The 14,248-nt window shown below is 43.6% G+C and overlaps 1 protein-coding gene across 1 annotated transcript in view; it reads right to left on the reverse strand.

Moving 5' to 3' along the window:
• Positions 1-14,248, reverse strand: part of CUBN (cubilin) — a 208,766-nt gene that overhangs the window by 91,358 nt on the left and 103,160 nt on the right. The window contains exons 30-31 of the mRNA XM_065398849.1: positions 6,522-6,696; positions 3,019-3,200 (exon numbers count right to left, since the gene is read on the reverse strand). Of these exons, the coding sequence (XP_065254921.1) occupies positions 3,019-3,200; positions 6,522-6,696 (357 nt within the window). The remainder of the gene's footprint in view (positions 1-3,018; positions 3,201-6,521; positions 6,697-14,248) is intronic.

A 14,248-nucleotide genomic window follows, 5' to 3' on the forward strand; every position in this document is an offset into this window, starting at 1 on the left:
CAGGGACTTCCGGTGGGTCCAGAAGGGTGGGGATGAAGGAAAGATGTTAATACAGTAAAGGGTGGAGGAGAGTCCCCAGAGGAATGCACAATGCAAATTAAACCCATAAAGATAATATCTAAAAAAGGGTGGAAATCAGTGTATTACTCATACACAGCATTCTTTCCTATGGAAAGGAAATGAGAAAAAAAAAAAACCACCCAACCCACCAGTTTCCTTAGCTGCCTATATTTTCCATCTATGTTGCTTTGAAATGTAATTACTAAATGAAATTCACAGTCACATATCCACTTATAGATCTCACAAGCAGCTTCTACTCCCTCCCCTTTGGCTTCCATTACCACACAACGCATGTAATTCCATGGAAGGAGGTGCGTGCTAATCACTTCCAGTTGTTAAAGTCAAATGACTCCCAGCTTACTGGGAGACAGGAAAAGAAATCCCATCCCTTCATTCCTTGTCTTGCCTACCTCACCAAATTAGCACTGAAAAGCCATCCCCAAAGCTGTCTCAGTCAAAACTCTGATTTTTCTTTTGGTTTCAAAATAACATCTCCCCCTCCCCCCCCCCCCCCATTCTAAAATAACTTTCAGTTTAACTCACAACAGGAAGCTACAGTTCACTAATGCTTCAGGATTTAAATATCTCTTCCTGCACAAAGAAAGGTGGATTTTTCACATTACTGTACAGAAGGCGTATTTGTATGGACAGCAAAAATACAAAAACAAAATGGTGGATGCTTTTATGGCAATAAAATAAAATAAAATAAAATAAAATAGTTTCCTCTGCAGGGCAAGGTCCTGCTACCCTTATTCATGCGAGGAGTTCTACTGAAGTCAGTGCAACCACTCACATAAATAAGAGCTGCTGAACTGGAGTCTTGATTATGTCCACATAAAGAGTTAAAGACCCAGTTTTGCCCTTAGACCCAGAGAGGCGATGGGAGTCATGCTTGCATATCTAAGGCAACACTGAGCATTCAGGCCCTGATCCAGCAGAGCATTTAAGCACAAGTCGTTGCTGACATCAATGGAATTACTCACATGCATAAATCTAAACGTGTGCTTATATGATTTGCAGGATTTGGTCCTAAATTTGGAATTATTTTGTTTAATCCACACATTTTGGTTGTGTATTTTCTGACAACATTACCATTTCAGATGTCCCATGGGCTTCCATGTTATCTTACCTTCCACACCTGTGCAATGTCACAAAAAAGCCGGATGCTTCTCTAATACATTTTCCCCACCAAGAGTATCACAATTACATTGAAATATCTTAACTAAAAACTATAACCATGTTTCATATGGCCTTGTCCTAGCCTATGCCATAGAGCTGTGAAAAGTGAACATCCATCAGACAAAGGTGCTTTGTTCAAAAGAAATCTATGATTCAGTTCAATAGAGATCAGACTTTTCTTTTAACTGGTTTGGCACAAAAAGCCTTAGCAAGTAATTCTGTTAATAGTGATGCCCTGTTTTCAAAAAACTCTCTGTCCCTGCCTGCTTGAATTCACTGTGAATGAAGGTTTATCTAGGAGAGAGAGGCTGGATTTTGGTTTAGATGGTCCACTGTGTTTTATCTGTACTGTATACAGAGTCACATAGATCACACATTCCTTTCTACTGAGTGAAGTGGAATCTGACATCACAGGTCAGGATTCCATGTCTCTATTCTCATGAGGCCTATAGTGCCAGACTTGCCTCGCTCTTCATTTTCACACACTGACTGAGCTGCAGCCTGAATTTCTGGGAGATTAATAAGAGTTCAAAAACCAGTAGCAATGTGAAGCTTTAAGAGGGCAGGCTCTTTAATTAAGCAGTTAAACAGCCAACCAAGCATCACTTGAATGTGGTGGACTGTGATGGGGTGTACCATGAGAAGGTAAATTAGGCTCAATTAACCTATATGTTGCACTGGGAGGAAAGCCAGGGAATACTAAGACCTAATTGCTGACAGTTCCCAGCTGAGAAGAAACAGGCAAGGCAAGTATAAAGCCAGGTAGCTGGCAACAAAAGGGGGCTGTAGAGGAGTAGTCTGCAGTTACTCCCTGTGAAGAAGGAGCTTGGGCTGGACAACCCAGAGAGATGTGGGGAGCCAAGAGGTAGAGCTGCCAAGTCAGAAGTAGTCCAGGGGAAGAACAACATGGTCTGGGAGTGAGCAGGCCACTGTTGCTAGAGATAGGGTCCCTGGACTGGAACCTGGAGTAGAGATCAAGCTTGGGTTCCCCTCCCAGCCACTGGAAGAGTGGTATGGTCAGAGCAGTGAAGGGAAGACTGCCATTTTGTACAATGGGACTTCGATACCCTGGAAGAGGGAAACATGTATAGTGACCTGGCTGGAGGGCCAACTCACGAAGAGGGAACACGCTGAGTTGGAGAGGGTGTGAGAGGACAACAGGAGAGATGCTGCTGGAGGAGGGTGCAATATCTGGCCAGAGCTAATCCCTAGAGTGGCCAGGAGGAGGCGCCACTAGTGGTGAGTGAATACCATGACATGGACACACAAAAATAATAATCAAGCCAGAATTATTTTTGCCCATGGAGACATCTCTCTACAACTCTGTAACAAATTCTATCTGGGCATGCCATTATATGGGTGACCAAGGTGTCTCAGAGTATGCAATGAGCTTATGTCATAGCCTACCCCATGAAAGGGCAAATCATAGTCAGATTCCTGTCTGTGCAGGGAATGCTCCCTCCATGCACTTGTGGGGCACACACAGCCCCTAAGGATGTGGGGGAGGATGCAGCAGCATGATACAGGTGTGCCATGTCTCTCTAAAGGTGGCAGCTTATGGGATAATGCCATCACTGGTGGAGCAAAGAGAGCTGTGCCACAGATTTAATATAGTTTTAAATTTGAGGTTTAGCTCTTAAATGAATAAATGCAGAACATAATTGCATGGCAAATATCCTGAAACCAACTGCAGCCTGGATTGTATAGTAAATTTCCTCCTTTGCAAACATTTCCCCAAGACTTGTTAAGGAAACTTTTGAAACATCCATTGTTACTTACAGCGACATTGTTGTAGTCACATGATTGGCGAAGTCCAATGTCAAAATCTGTGAAGTTCAGTAAAACACGGTGGCCATGGTCAACTTGGATAACCCAAGCACAATCAGTGTTGTCATTGTAAGGTTGAGGGTAGTTTGGAGAATGGATTTCACCACTGGAAGCTTGGAAAACTCCTCCACAACCTGGAAAGGGTGTAATCAACATCTATCAAAAAAACCTCATTTATCCTTAGCAGAAATTTAGCTGACTTTTCACCTAAACATCTAAATATCTTGAGTTTCTTATTTTTCTGTTAAGGATTCAGGAATCACTAAATTGCATCAGACCAATACTTCATCTGGCCCAGTATCCTGTCTGGGTATCCTGTCTCTAACCAGACCAGTGCCAGATGGCTAAGTGGAAAGTGTAAAACTTTCATAATGGACAACTGTACAACACCTGTACCTATGAGGGAAATTTCTTCCTACCCCAGGCAGCTAGTGGTTGGCTTATGTGCTGAAGCTGAGGGTTGATGTTCCTTATGCCATTTATTCTAGCTATTGTAAATGCAATTGTAAATAATTTTCCACACCAGTATCAGAATGGTTGGATATGGCATAAGGGGGATTAGGAGTAATTTAAGTAGGGCGTGGGAAAAGCATTTCTGAAAACATAAGAACAACCTTGAGTCTCATCTCTCCTCCATAGATAGGGTGACCAGATGTCCCGATTGTATAGGGACAGTCCCGATATTTGGGACATGTGAGGTGGTGGCCTTGGGGAGAATAGGGGGTAGGTGGGAGGGTGAGAGGGTGAGGTGAGAAGAGGGGGTAGGGGGAATTTGGGACGTGCAGGGCTGCGGCAGCCAGAGAAAGAGGCGACTTTCCCCAGCTCCAGAGCTGTGGCTGCTGGGGAGAGACAGCCCTCCTTCCCAGCCCCAGCTCGGGGACTGCTGCGGCGGGGGATAGAGGGCACATCCATTGCATTAGAAAGGTAAGATTACTGATATTAAAATACGAGTTCTGTGCTTTTATTTGTAGAACAAAAAAACGTTAATTTTTTTTTAATATAGCCCTTTTATCCAAAGTGCTTTCAATAGTTAGCTAACGGTACAAACAACATTGGGAAAGATTAAGTAGTCCATTGAGACACTCAGCAATTTTCAAGTGGTCTGCAAAAAAAAAAAAGTTTGAGAACCACTGGTCTACACTATGGCACTACAGTGGCACAGCTGCAGCCGCTGTACTGCAGACATGGCCTTAGACAGGATGAAGTGAGACACAGGCCTTGCACTGACTCTCTGCATAGACGCAAATTTTGCCCAAACATTTTGATGACTTCTAAATAAACTTTCACTTTGATGGTGTTTGTGCCCTCATGGACAGCCTTAGATGCACTTTTCTTCATGTCAGCGTTCATGGAAAGCAAATCTCAGACCCTTATCTCCCAAGTCAAGATTAATTTAAGGAAATTTGTTTTGGGTGGAGGCAGCAGTACTGTAGTTCATCTCAGTTTGGTTATCCAATAAGGGAACAGAAACAATCCTATATAACTTTGTGGGCAGTCACAGAGCTTGAATATTGAATTGTGAATACAGAGTACTTGCAGTGAGTATTTGCCAGGTGATCCATCTGTTGAAGTTTGTTTGCATAAATTATGTTTACACAATACCGAAGAACTAATACATTTGTAAAAATGGTTCTTTAAATCTCAGACGGAAAACAATCTCATAGAATCGAAGTCAGCTCAGCTCCTGGGTCCCAGCCCACAGAAAAGAACTGGAGGGTGCCATGCAGTATCCCCCTTGATGCAGTATCCCCCTTGCAGTTATGTGGGTGCTTATGAATGCATTTTGATTTCTTCTTCTTCCAATAATTCACACAGAGCGGGACGCCACACACAACCAGGGGTATGCCAAGTCTAAAAATGTGAATCTATGAAGGAGGCTAGGGAAGGGAAATTTATATTTCACAGAAGAATGCAGATATATCTGAATAACAATTGCAGGGCCCATTCTATGATGGACACATGGGAGATATATGAACTGAAACCTAAAACTTGGGTGTCTAAAGTTAGGCACTTAAATATCCATTTCAGCATCTAAATACTGCAAGTGAGCTGACTTTCAGAGGCCCTGTGCACCCACATGGACTTCACACTATTAACGAAGCATCTCTGGATTTAGGTACCTAATTTTAGGTATCCAAGTTTGAAAACTTTGGTCTTCACTTTTATTCCCGAGGCCGAGCACATTAGCCAGGCATTTTTCATTTCAAAGGGTACAGAATGCAGCTAAGCTTGTCATGACAGTGTGAGGGGAAGGGTGCTCTGGAGCCCATACAATGGGATGCAGAGGTTGGCATAGCAGGCTAACAGTCATCAGTTTATTACTGAATAGTCGAGTGCTTAGGTGCACAATAACCCCATGACTTATTGGATTGCCAGTCACTTCCAGAACCTCCTTTCTGAAAGTAACTGTCAGTTGCAGCAAAGCCATATACAGAAATCATGTACTTTGTGAAAGGAAATACGCAAAAAGGAGAGATTTCTTTTTTTATGGTTTGGATTCTTTTTTTAGGGCTCTGGTCCCTTTCCAGTTTCCTTCATTTGTATGTTGCAGTCTAAAGGGCACAATACACAGAGGAAAAACAAATGGAGAGGGACAAGCAGAGCTGCCAGTGACGTTTGCAAAATATAGGATTTAAGTTCAACAACAAAGACAGTTTGAAACTGTCGTTAATTTTTTCATTTCCTGCAATTCAGCTGCAATTCAGTGTTCCCAAATACTTTCTGGTAAATCAGAGGATCCAACAATTTTTTTTGGAAAATTGGTGCTGGCAACCAGCATCTAAATATATGCCTGTAAATAATCATCCAATATGCTTTTCAGCATTCTGAATGTAGGGCCTTTTTAAAAGATTTTCTGTACTGTTTGGAAAAGCATTGTCATGTATTTCAGTGTTCCCTATTGAATTTGCCTGCTGTCATTTAAAAACTTCTTGTTTCACTGATTACTGGTGAGGTTTTGAACAAATAATTGCATGAGGGATGGATGAACCCTACAGAGTTAAGGTTTTACTAATCACTCCAAATATTTTTGGAGTTCGCAAGGGTCTCAAAACTAGTTTGAGTTCTCAGATCTTTCTTCACTTTGTAATTTAAAACCAAAAGGGCCGTTGAATTTGAAAAAAAAAAAAAACAATTTTTTTTCTAGCTATACAGGAGCCTTTGAGATTAGCTATGAATAGAAGAATCCCCCACAAGACCAAGCTGCAGCAAGTGCTTATTCTATATACAGCTTATTTACTGCATTTATTTTCCCATTAGAATTTGTCTTTCTTCCCCTATCCACTTTTCACAGTTTCTCCTAAATGAAATGCAAATCCAGTAACATTTTGGTTTAAGTCAAATTTCAAACCGGCAATATATGAAATGGTTAAAAATGTATGCCAAACAAGTTTACTCATCCCCACTTCTTCCTGGACTTCATCAGTTTTCATCAGCAATGGTCCCCACAAACTCACCTCCTGGTGTTTCTTGCCAAGTGGCATTGAACCCCCTCCCATTCCTATATCTATTTGTCTTGAATCGGATTGCCATGGCATTGCCAGTGCTAGAGACTCGTAGGGGGTTCTGTGCTGGTCTTGAAACACACTGTTGGGCCAACCTCGGAGACAGAAAATCAGGCCCACCATAGATCTGGAAATAGAAGAAAAATTGGAGGTAAAAGCCTTTTAAAGAGACAGTTCACCATAACCGAGTAAATCACAATCACCTGTGTAGATGGCTTTGCTTAATACTTGCAGTATTTAGGAAATATTATATTATAAACATTTAAAATTAACTCAAAAAACCCAAGGCCCTAAAATTATTGACCGTGACTCCAAATTTTAAAAAGCGCACTCACTGCTGCAGTATGCTCAAACCGATCATGAAAAAGAAAACATTTCAGAACTACCCATATTCAGTGTGTTTATAATGTGAACAGAAGTTGTTCAAAGGGTATAAAGGTGTGATGGCCAAATCAACAGGGTTCTTCATACATTGACCACATAATGGGGTTCTCTTCTCCCGCACGGTCAATGTACCATCCTCAGAAAGTTCATCTGATGTCTGTCAGAGGCACTAAAACCTTGAGCCACCCTCTGTGAGCGAGTTCAAGATTTTAGATGAACTTTCACATGGTCCATGCATTAAGTAAGAGTCTTCTTCTGGAACTTAAGCCCTCTTTCCCCTCCACACCATTCCCTCCAAACTATATCTATATACAATTAGAACATAGTTTTTGTGAGGACATAAACATGTGCTTTTCTTGCTCTGATGGATACAGCCTGTATCTCTTCCCTGAAGTGTATGCTGATTAGTTGTCTTCATTAGGGGAGTTTGGACTGACTTCTTAGTTTTAGGTCAGATTCTGCCATCTTTGCTCAGGGTGACGGTGCCTTACTCTGTAATTCCATTGACTTAATTGGCTGAATGAAAGCTACTGGGCCTTGATCAAGGAAGTAAGATGAAGTCTTTCTAAAACTCTTTAGAGACAAAGGTATTCCTGGTACTGTTAAAAATTCTCATCTCCACAGAATGCAAAAAACAGGCATTTGGGTGCTATTGCTTCTTATTTAGCAGAGTTAATCTCACCAAAATCCATCTGTCATGATTCTCAGATAGTATCGTACAAGAAGGCCATCAAGCCCACCACCATTACCACCACCACTGTGCCACACTTTAACAAGTGATTCTTGAATTGTGTAGTCGGAATAGAGTGGGACTATGTAATTCTGATTCTTGATTTCAAATTCTCCAAAGTTTGGATCTGGGGTTTGGTTTGGGCTTATTTGTAATTGGTGGGCCAGACTCACCCTCCCTTCATTAGCATGGCTTCTTGCAGCTGCGGGAAGGGCAGATGCTGGGTAAAATTTTCTAAGTACTTAAGCCCCACTGAAAGTAAGTTGGACGTAGATGCCTAAGTCACTTACATGCTTTTGAAAAATGTACCCTCTGTTTTGGCCCTCTGCCCTCCATCAGGAGCTGTACCAGAGGAGGACAGCTTACAAATCCACCAGCACTCAATAGGGGACCATGGGTGGAGGCTGCTGAGAGGATATACCAGATTACTGTGGTCAGAAGCACAGCAGGCTCTCATCCTGGTTGCTAGGCAATCCAACAGGCCCAGCTGGGCACTATGACCCTCCTCCAAATGGGTGCTTCCTGACTGGGCAGAGGAGCCTGCGGCCTGCTACCTGAGTCTTGCAGAAGCAGTGCAGCAGCTGTTCAATGCATATCACGACCGCAGCTTCACTTGCCCTGCTCCTGCTTCCAGTCCTTGTTCCAGTCCCTCTCTGGCCTGGTTCAAGTCCTTGCTCCAGTCTTGTTCCAGTCCAGCCTTGACTCCTAATCTAGTCTTTGACTCCCTGCCCTACTCCTGATCCTGACTCTGGTTCTGACCTTTGGCTTGGCTTTTCAACCATGACTTCAGCTTTACTCCCTGCCTGGTAAACTCCGGAATCTACATTTGCCACTACTCCAAACTGCCACCCCAACTAGTGGCTGGTACCCTGACTTCCAGGGCCCCGCTCCTGCTTTGCTTCTTCCCCTTGAGGCTCTGCCCCTGCTCCACCTCTTCCCCCCAAAGGCTCTGCCCCTTCATTCACTCCTCTCCCTCCTACTGCCATAAGGTTGCCACCTCTGAGGTACATCTGCCCACACATCCTAGGGGTAATAAGCACAATTTGCACACACACGGGCGATCTTCATTTACAGATACTCATTTGAACTTCTCTTTTTTACGCACACACACACACACACAGGTTTGCTTCATCAGCACACCCATTCTGGGGAGCAGAGGAAGGGCGCTCCCACTTTTGCACGTACAGCTGGGATAGAAGGGAGGATTCCTCCCTACATTTACATGGATGCCCAGATTGCGGGAGGGACTCCCCTTATTTACCTGAGAAGAAGGTCCCACCCATTTGCACACATAGTAGGAGTGTGTAAGGAAGTGAAACAGATGCTTCTCTGTTTGCAGCACACCCACCCAAGAGAGAAGAGGAGGGGAGCACACACACCCATTTGTTCCACACCTGCCCAGTTCCCACGCCCCGCCAAACTTCAGTCTGAGAAACTTTCGGAACTTTCCCCAGTTGGGTGGTCGGGAGTGGACAGGGAAAGGAGGGCTGCAGGCTGTGATTGGTTGGGCAGGCAGGGCGTCAGGCTGTGATTGGCTGGGCTTTGTCCCCGTTCTCACAAGGGTGGTGATCGTTTGCTGGTAAGCATCCCTCAGTGGGTTAAATTCAAATTGGCAGCGAGCGGTTTCCACAGATCAGAAAAAAAACAAAAAACTGGACATTGGGCCTTGTCAAATGGCACCTGGACCCACAAGCTGAAACCCAGACTGTCCGGGTGAAAACTGGACAGATGGCAACCCAAACCCCAATCACCAGACAAGGTCCTGCTCCACCCACTAAGTAAGCCGCCCACACCCCCGCAGCTTACAACAATATTCCCTAGTTGTTCAACAAATTTCTGTGCCCATTCTCAACCAGTGCTAACCAAAGCTGTAGCTGCTCTGGCCCCTAACACTATATTAGAGGATGAGAAATTGTGGCAACAAACCCCAGCAGGCTTTCTACCATCAGGGCCCTGTGCTTAGAATTCTGCTAGCAGACACAAGTAGAAACCCAGGCTGAATCTGTCCCAGTATTTTAATAATCTGGTGAATTTCAAAAGGTTCAGAAAAGCCCTGTGAATTCACCTTCAGGTTTTGGGATGGAAATACCACAAGAACCAACTTTCCATGTATCATTCCCACTTCTGGTCTCTTCTGAAAATAGTTGCAGATGGGAGCAAATATGATCTTTTAACAAACTTCCTCTGATATTTTGAGCCTTGGAAATGCTTCATGTGCTGTCTAAGCTCTAGGCCAAAGTTCAAGTCAAGTCTTTAAGAATCCTGTACTATGCACCCACCCCCTAAACACCAAGGCTAAATGCAAGGCCGCTCTACATATTTTGCTTCATTGGGCACTATCACAATGGGATGCCCCACCCAGCCCTGCCCTTAGGGACATGGGGGGGGAGGGGGGAACAACTTGGCCTTTTGCCAGTGAAAACATTCAGTAGAAAGGACAAAGCAGCACCTCCTACTCTGCACCTTCAGTCCCTCTAGGGAATAACAACTAAATAGGTTTTTAAATATTACAGACTCTACAGATCATCAAGAGGTTTCTGTCTTTGTTTTTAGTGGCTGATTTCAAAAGCCTAATTGCCTGAATGTTTGCTTATGGGAGCACATTTTTGGCTTCCGGAGAGAAGCAGCATGACTTGAATCTATAATAGCTCCTCTGTCACCAATTAGCTAAAGACATTCTTGAGAAATCAGAATGAATGAAATTGCTGTTCAAATGTGGGCTTCATAATGAAGCAGCAACAGACCTGGGAAGAAGCATGTGTCTGTGCTCGAAGCTCACTTTCAGCAGTAAAACCTCACTACGTGGATGTCTGAGTGGGCTAACAACTCCTGCAACTATCAGAACAAAGTCTGTTCACAAAGTGATCCGTTTTTCTCTTGCTTGTGGTCTCGCTCCCTGACTCAGAGTTCTAGCACAGTGTGTAGCCACAAACGTATTCTAAATCAGTGGTTCTCAACTAGTCGTCTGGGGCCCCCTGGGGAGGCCACAAGCTGATTTCAGGGGGTCCGTCAAGCAAGGCCAGCATCAGACTCACTGGGGCCCAAGGCAGAAAGCCAAAGCCCCACTGCATGGGGCTGAAGCCCGAGGCCCTGAGCTCCAACACCCAGGGCTGAAGCTGAAGCTTGAGCAGCTTAGCTTCATGGGGCTCCCTGTGGCATGGGGCCCCAAGCAATTGCCCTGTTTGCTACCCCCTAGTGACGACACTGGCTTTTATATGCAGAAAATCAGTTGTTGTGGCACAGGTGGATCGTGGATGTTTTATAGCATGCTGGGGGGGCCTCAGAAAGAAAAAGGTTGAGAACCCCTGTTCTAAATCATCTAAACCTGACTGGTAACAATATTTGGCAATAAAAACCATCCCCTAAGTCATTCAAATCTAATAAAAATAATGCATATGTCTCTTAGATATTCTCAGGGAGGTCTACACTACAGCCTAAGTCGATCTAACTTGCATTGCTCAGAGGTGTGAAAAAGCCCTCCCCGCACAGAGTGACGCAAATTTCGCGCTGTACACACCGGCGCTATGTCAGCAGGAGACGCTCTCCCACCAACACAGCTTACGCTACTCACCAAGGTGGAGTAATTATGCAGACAGGAGAGCGCTCTCCCGTTGGCATAGCACATCTTCACCAGACATGCTAGAGTGGCGCAGCTGCACAGATGTATGGCTGTAATGTAGACTTGCCCTCAATGTGTTCCCACTTTCCTGAGGACACCTTCATGCTGTGGACCAAATTCAACCCTGACATAAAATCCCCTGATTTCTGTGGTGTTAAACCCCAGGTGAAATGAATTTGATCCATCTTGAACAGTTATACTTATTGTTGAGAACATCAAACCAAAAAGGTAAAGGGAAGAAAAAGTTAGTGGAAAATGAATTTCTGTTGGTTTCTTTTATGTTATTGGCCTGTTTTACATTTGCCTTCTGTGCAATTTCAAAAATCAAAAGGGCTAGTCAAAGCCAAGTAATTGTTGCTTTATTACAGTTAGGAGTGGGTTTTCTTTTCTCCTTTTTGCCAGTTCAACTAATCAGATACTTTCAAAAGGGTTTCAGCAAAAACAAGCCACAGTGTTTCCATGACAAAAAGCAATAAAATGTTACTTTTGGCTACAGAGGAGAAAACCAATAGTTACCACATGAATGTCTAAAACAAAAGTGGGGAGAAAGGATGGAAAGAATTCTAGGGTGTGGTTCATGCAGAACTACAGTATGTCTGAGCTGCAAAAACATAAATAAAAAATAAAGTAATCTGAATAGAGCACTTCATTTAGAGCTAACATGATTTTTTTTTATTGGGGTGCTGGACATCTCAGTAAAGCTGGTGGTTTTAGTCTGTTTTTATCTTTTGCTTCTGCCCTGTTAGCTCCATTTATTGTTACAATCAAGTCAGCATTCCAGAGTTATGAGCAACAGAAAGGCTGTTTTTATGTGGCCGGCTATGACACAGATTTCTGAGAATAAAACCGGTCCCTGTTAGGCTGACTGCTTAGTAAAAGGGGATAGGCTTTGATGGAGAGACAAAGTTACTTGTGGCATTAAGATCTAATCAACCTGGCTCTTTATATTTAAGTAAAAGGAAAAGATACATTGGCAAAATCCTTTCATTTCCAATCCACGGTCCCATCTTGTTATGGCAGCACAAAATTCCCCTCTGAAGTTTACAAAATGCTAATGGGTGATAAATAGGACATTAAATAACTAACAATGGAAACATGATTTTTCTGTGTATATATTTTCAATAGAAACTGTGTTTTCAAGGTTAATTTTAAACTCTTCCATTATTGCCCAAAAGGGATTTCTTCAATTATTTTAAAATGTAAAAACACCTCATCAAAAGCAAAGAAAATGCCCTGGCCAAGTGTCATTTTTGTTTTACTGTAGCACATGCCAAGGAAACTACTTCCTTTCAAGATGTGGTACGTGCAGCATTTTAAAAAGCAACTGAACTCGGTTTCTCCGACCGAAGCCCTCACATCATGAGAAGTCTGAAGAACGATCACAGTGGGCAGTATTGACATGATGTGGGGCCATTTCTGAAGCACTGGAAACTGCAGTTTATTTTTTTCTAGAATGCATGTGTTGGAAATGCCTGATTTCAAAGGGGATTTCTAACAGCAAACCCAACAGTTTCTTGCACCCCGAAGAAGTGGCTTTTACATGGCAGAGGGGAGCTTTACTCTGTGGATGAGGCTTGGAGCTTTATAAGCTTTGGCCAATATTTTGAAACTTGGGTGAACTACATTTAGGCTGTCTACACTATAAACTAGGGGTGTAATCCCCCTGCTCGTGTACACATACTTGTGCTAGGTCTCATTGAGTTAGTGCAAATATAAATAGCAAATTCGTCGGGCAATCCCGCGAGGTGGAGGACGATCTCTTTCACAGGTGTTTATTTTTATGGGTCCTTTGGTGACTAGGCTCGTGGGCAGACATTGCAGGTGGTGTTGGAAGTCAGAGTTGGGCCGCGATTGCTACATGACAGTTATCTGTCTTTTCTTTTCAGGCATTTTTCTGCGACCAGGGCAAGGCGATTTTTCTCAAAAATGGACTTTCCCGTCTCTGACAAGTCTTTGCCAGTTATCCCTGTTCTGAACTACAGTCTCCCAGTGTGTGGTGTCGATGCCACATCTCTTGATGTTTATCTTTAGGATGTCTTTAAAGCGTTTCTTTTGGCCTCCCTGTTTCCTTTCTCCTTTGGTGAGTTGGGTGTATAGCAATTGTTTTGGTAAGCGTACATCAAGCATGTGCACAGTGCCCGCTCCACCTCAGCTGGTGCTGGATAATCAGGGCCTCAGCATTGAAGATGCTGGCCTCTGTGAGGACACTGACATTAGTGCGACAATCCTCCCACTTTATGTTGAGAATTTCCGAAGAAAGTGCTGGTGCTGGCGTTGCAAGTTTTTCAGGTGTTTTCTGTACGTCACACAAGTCTCACAGCCGTAGAGGAGAGTTGTGATTACCACTGCTTTATAAACTAAAAGTCTAGTGTGTGTTCTCATATTGTGATTGTTGAACACCCGGTGAGACAGTCTGCCAAAGGCAAGGCTGGCACAGTGAATTCTGTGCTGAATCTGGAAGTCTATGTCTTCCCTCTGTGAGAGACAGCTGCCAAGATAGGACTATAACAGTGTTTAAAAGAGAATTGGATAAATTCATGGAGGTTAAGTCCATTAATGGCTATTAGCCAGGATGGGTAAGGAATGGTGTCCCTAGCCTCTGTTTGTCAGAGGGTGGAGATGGATGGCAGGAGAGAGATCACTTGATCATTACCTGTTAGGTTCACTTCCTCTGGGGCACCTGGCATTGGCCACTGTCGGCAGACAGGATACTGGGCTAGATGGACCTTTGGTCTGACCCAGTACGGCCATTCTTATGTTCTTATGTTCAAAGTATTCTACATTTTCCAGTTCTTCTCTGGTCAATGTAGGTCTTCCTTGCTGGGTCTGATGATTGACCGGGAGCTGGCTGATGGAAAATTTTTGTTTTGCCAATGTTCAGAGTTAGCCCTAGGCTTTTGTAAGCCTCAGAGAAGCAAGTAAGGGTTGTTTGTAGATCCTCCTTTG

Source organism: Emys orbicularis, chromosome 2, assembly GCF_028017835.1.
Source record: "Emys orbicularis isolate rEmyOrb1 chromosome 2, rEmyOrb1.hap1, whole genome shotgun sequence".
Taxonomy (NCBI): domain Eukaryota; kingdom Metazoa; phylum Chordata; order Testudines; family Emydidae; genus Emys; species Emys orbicularis.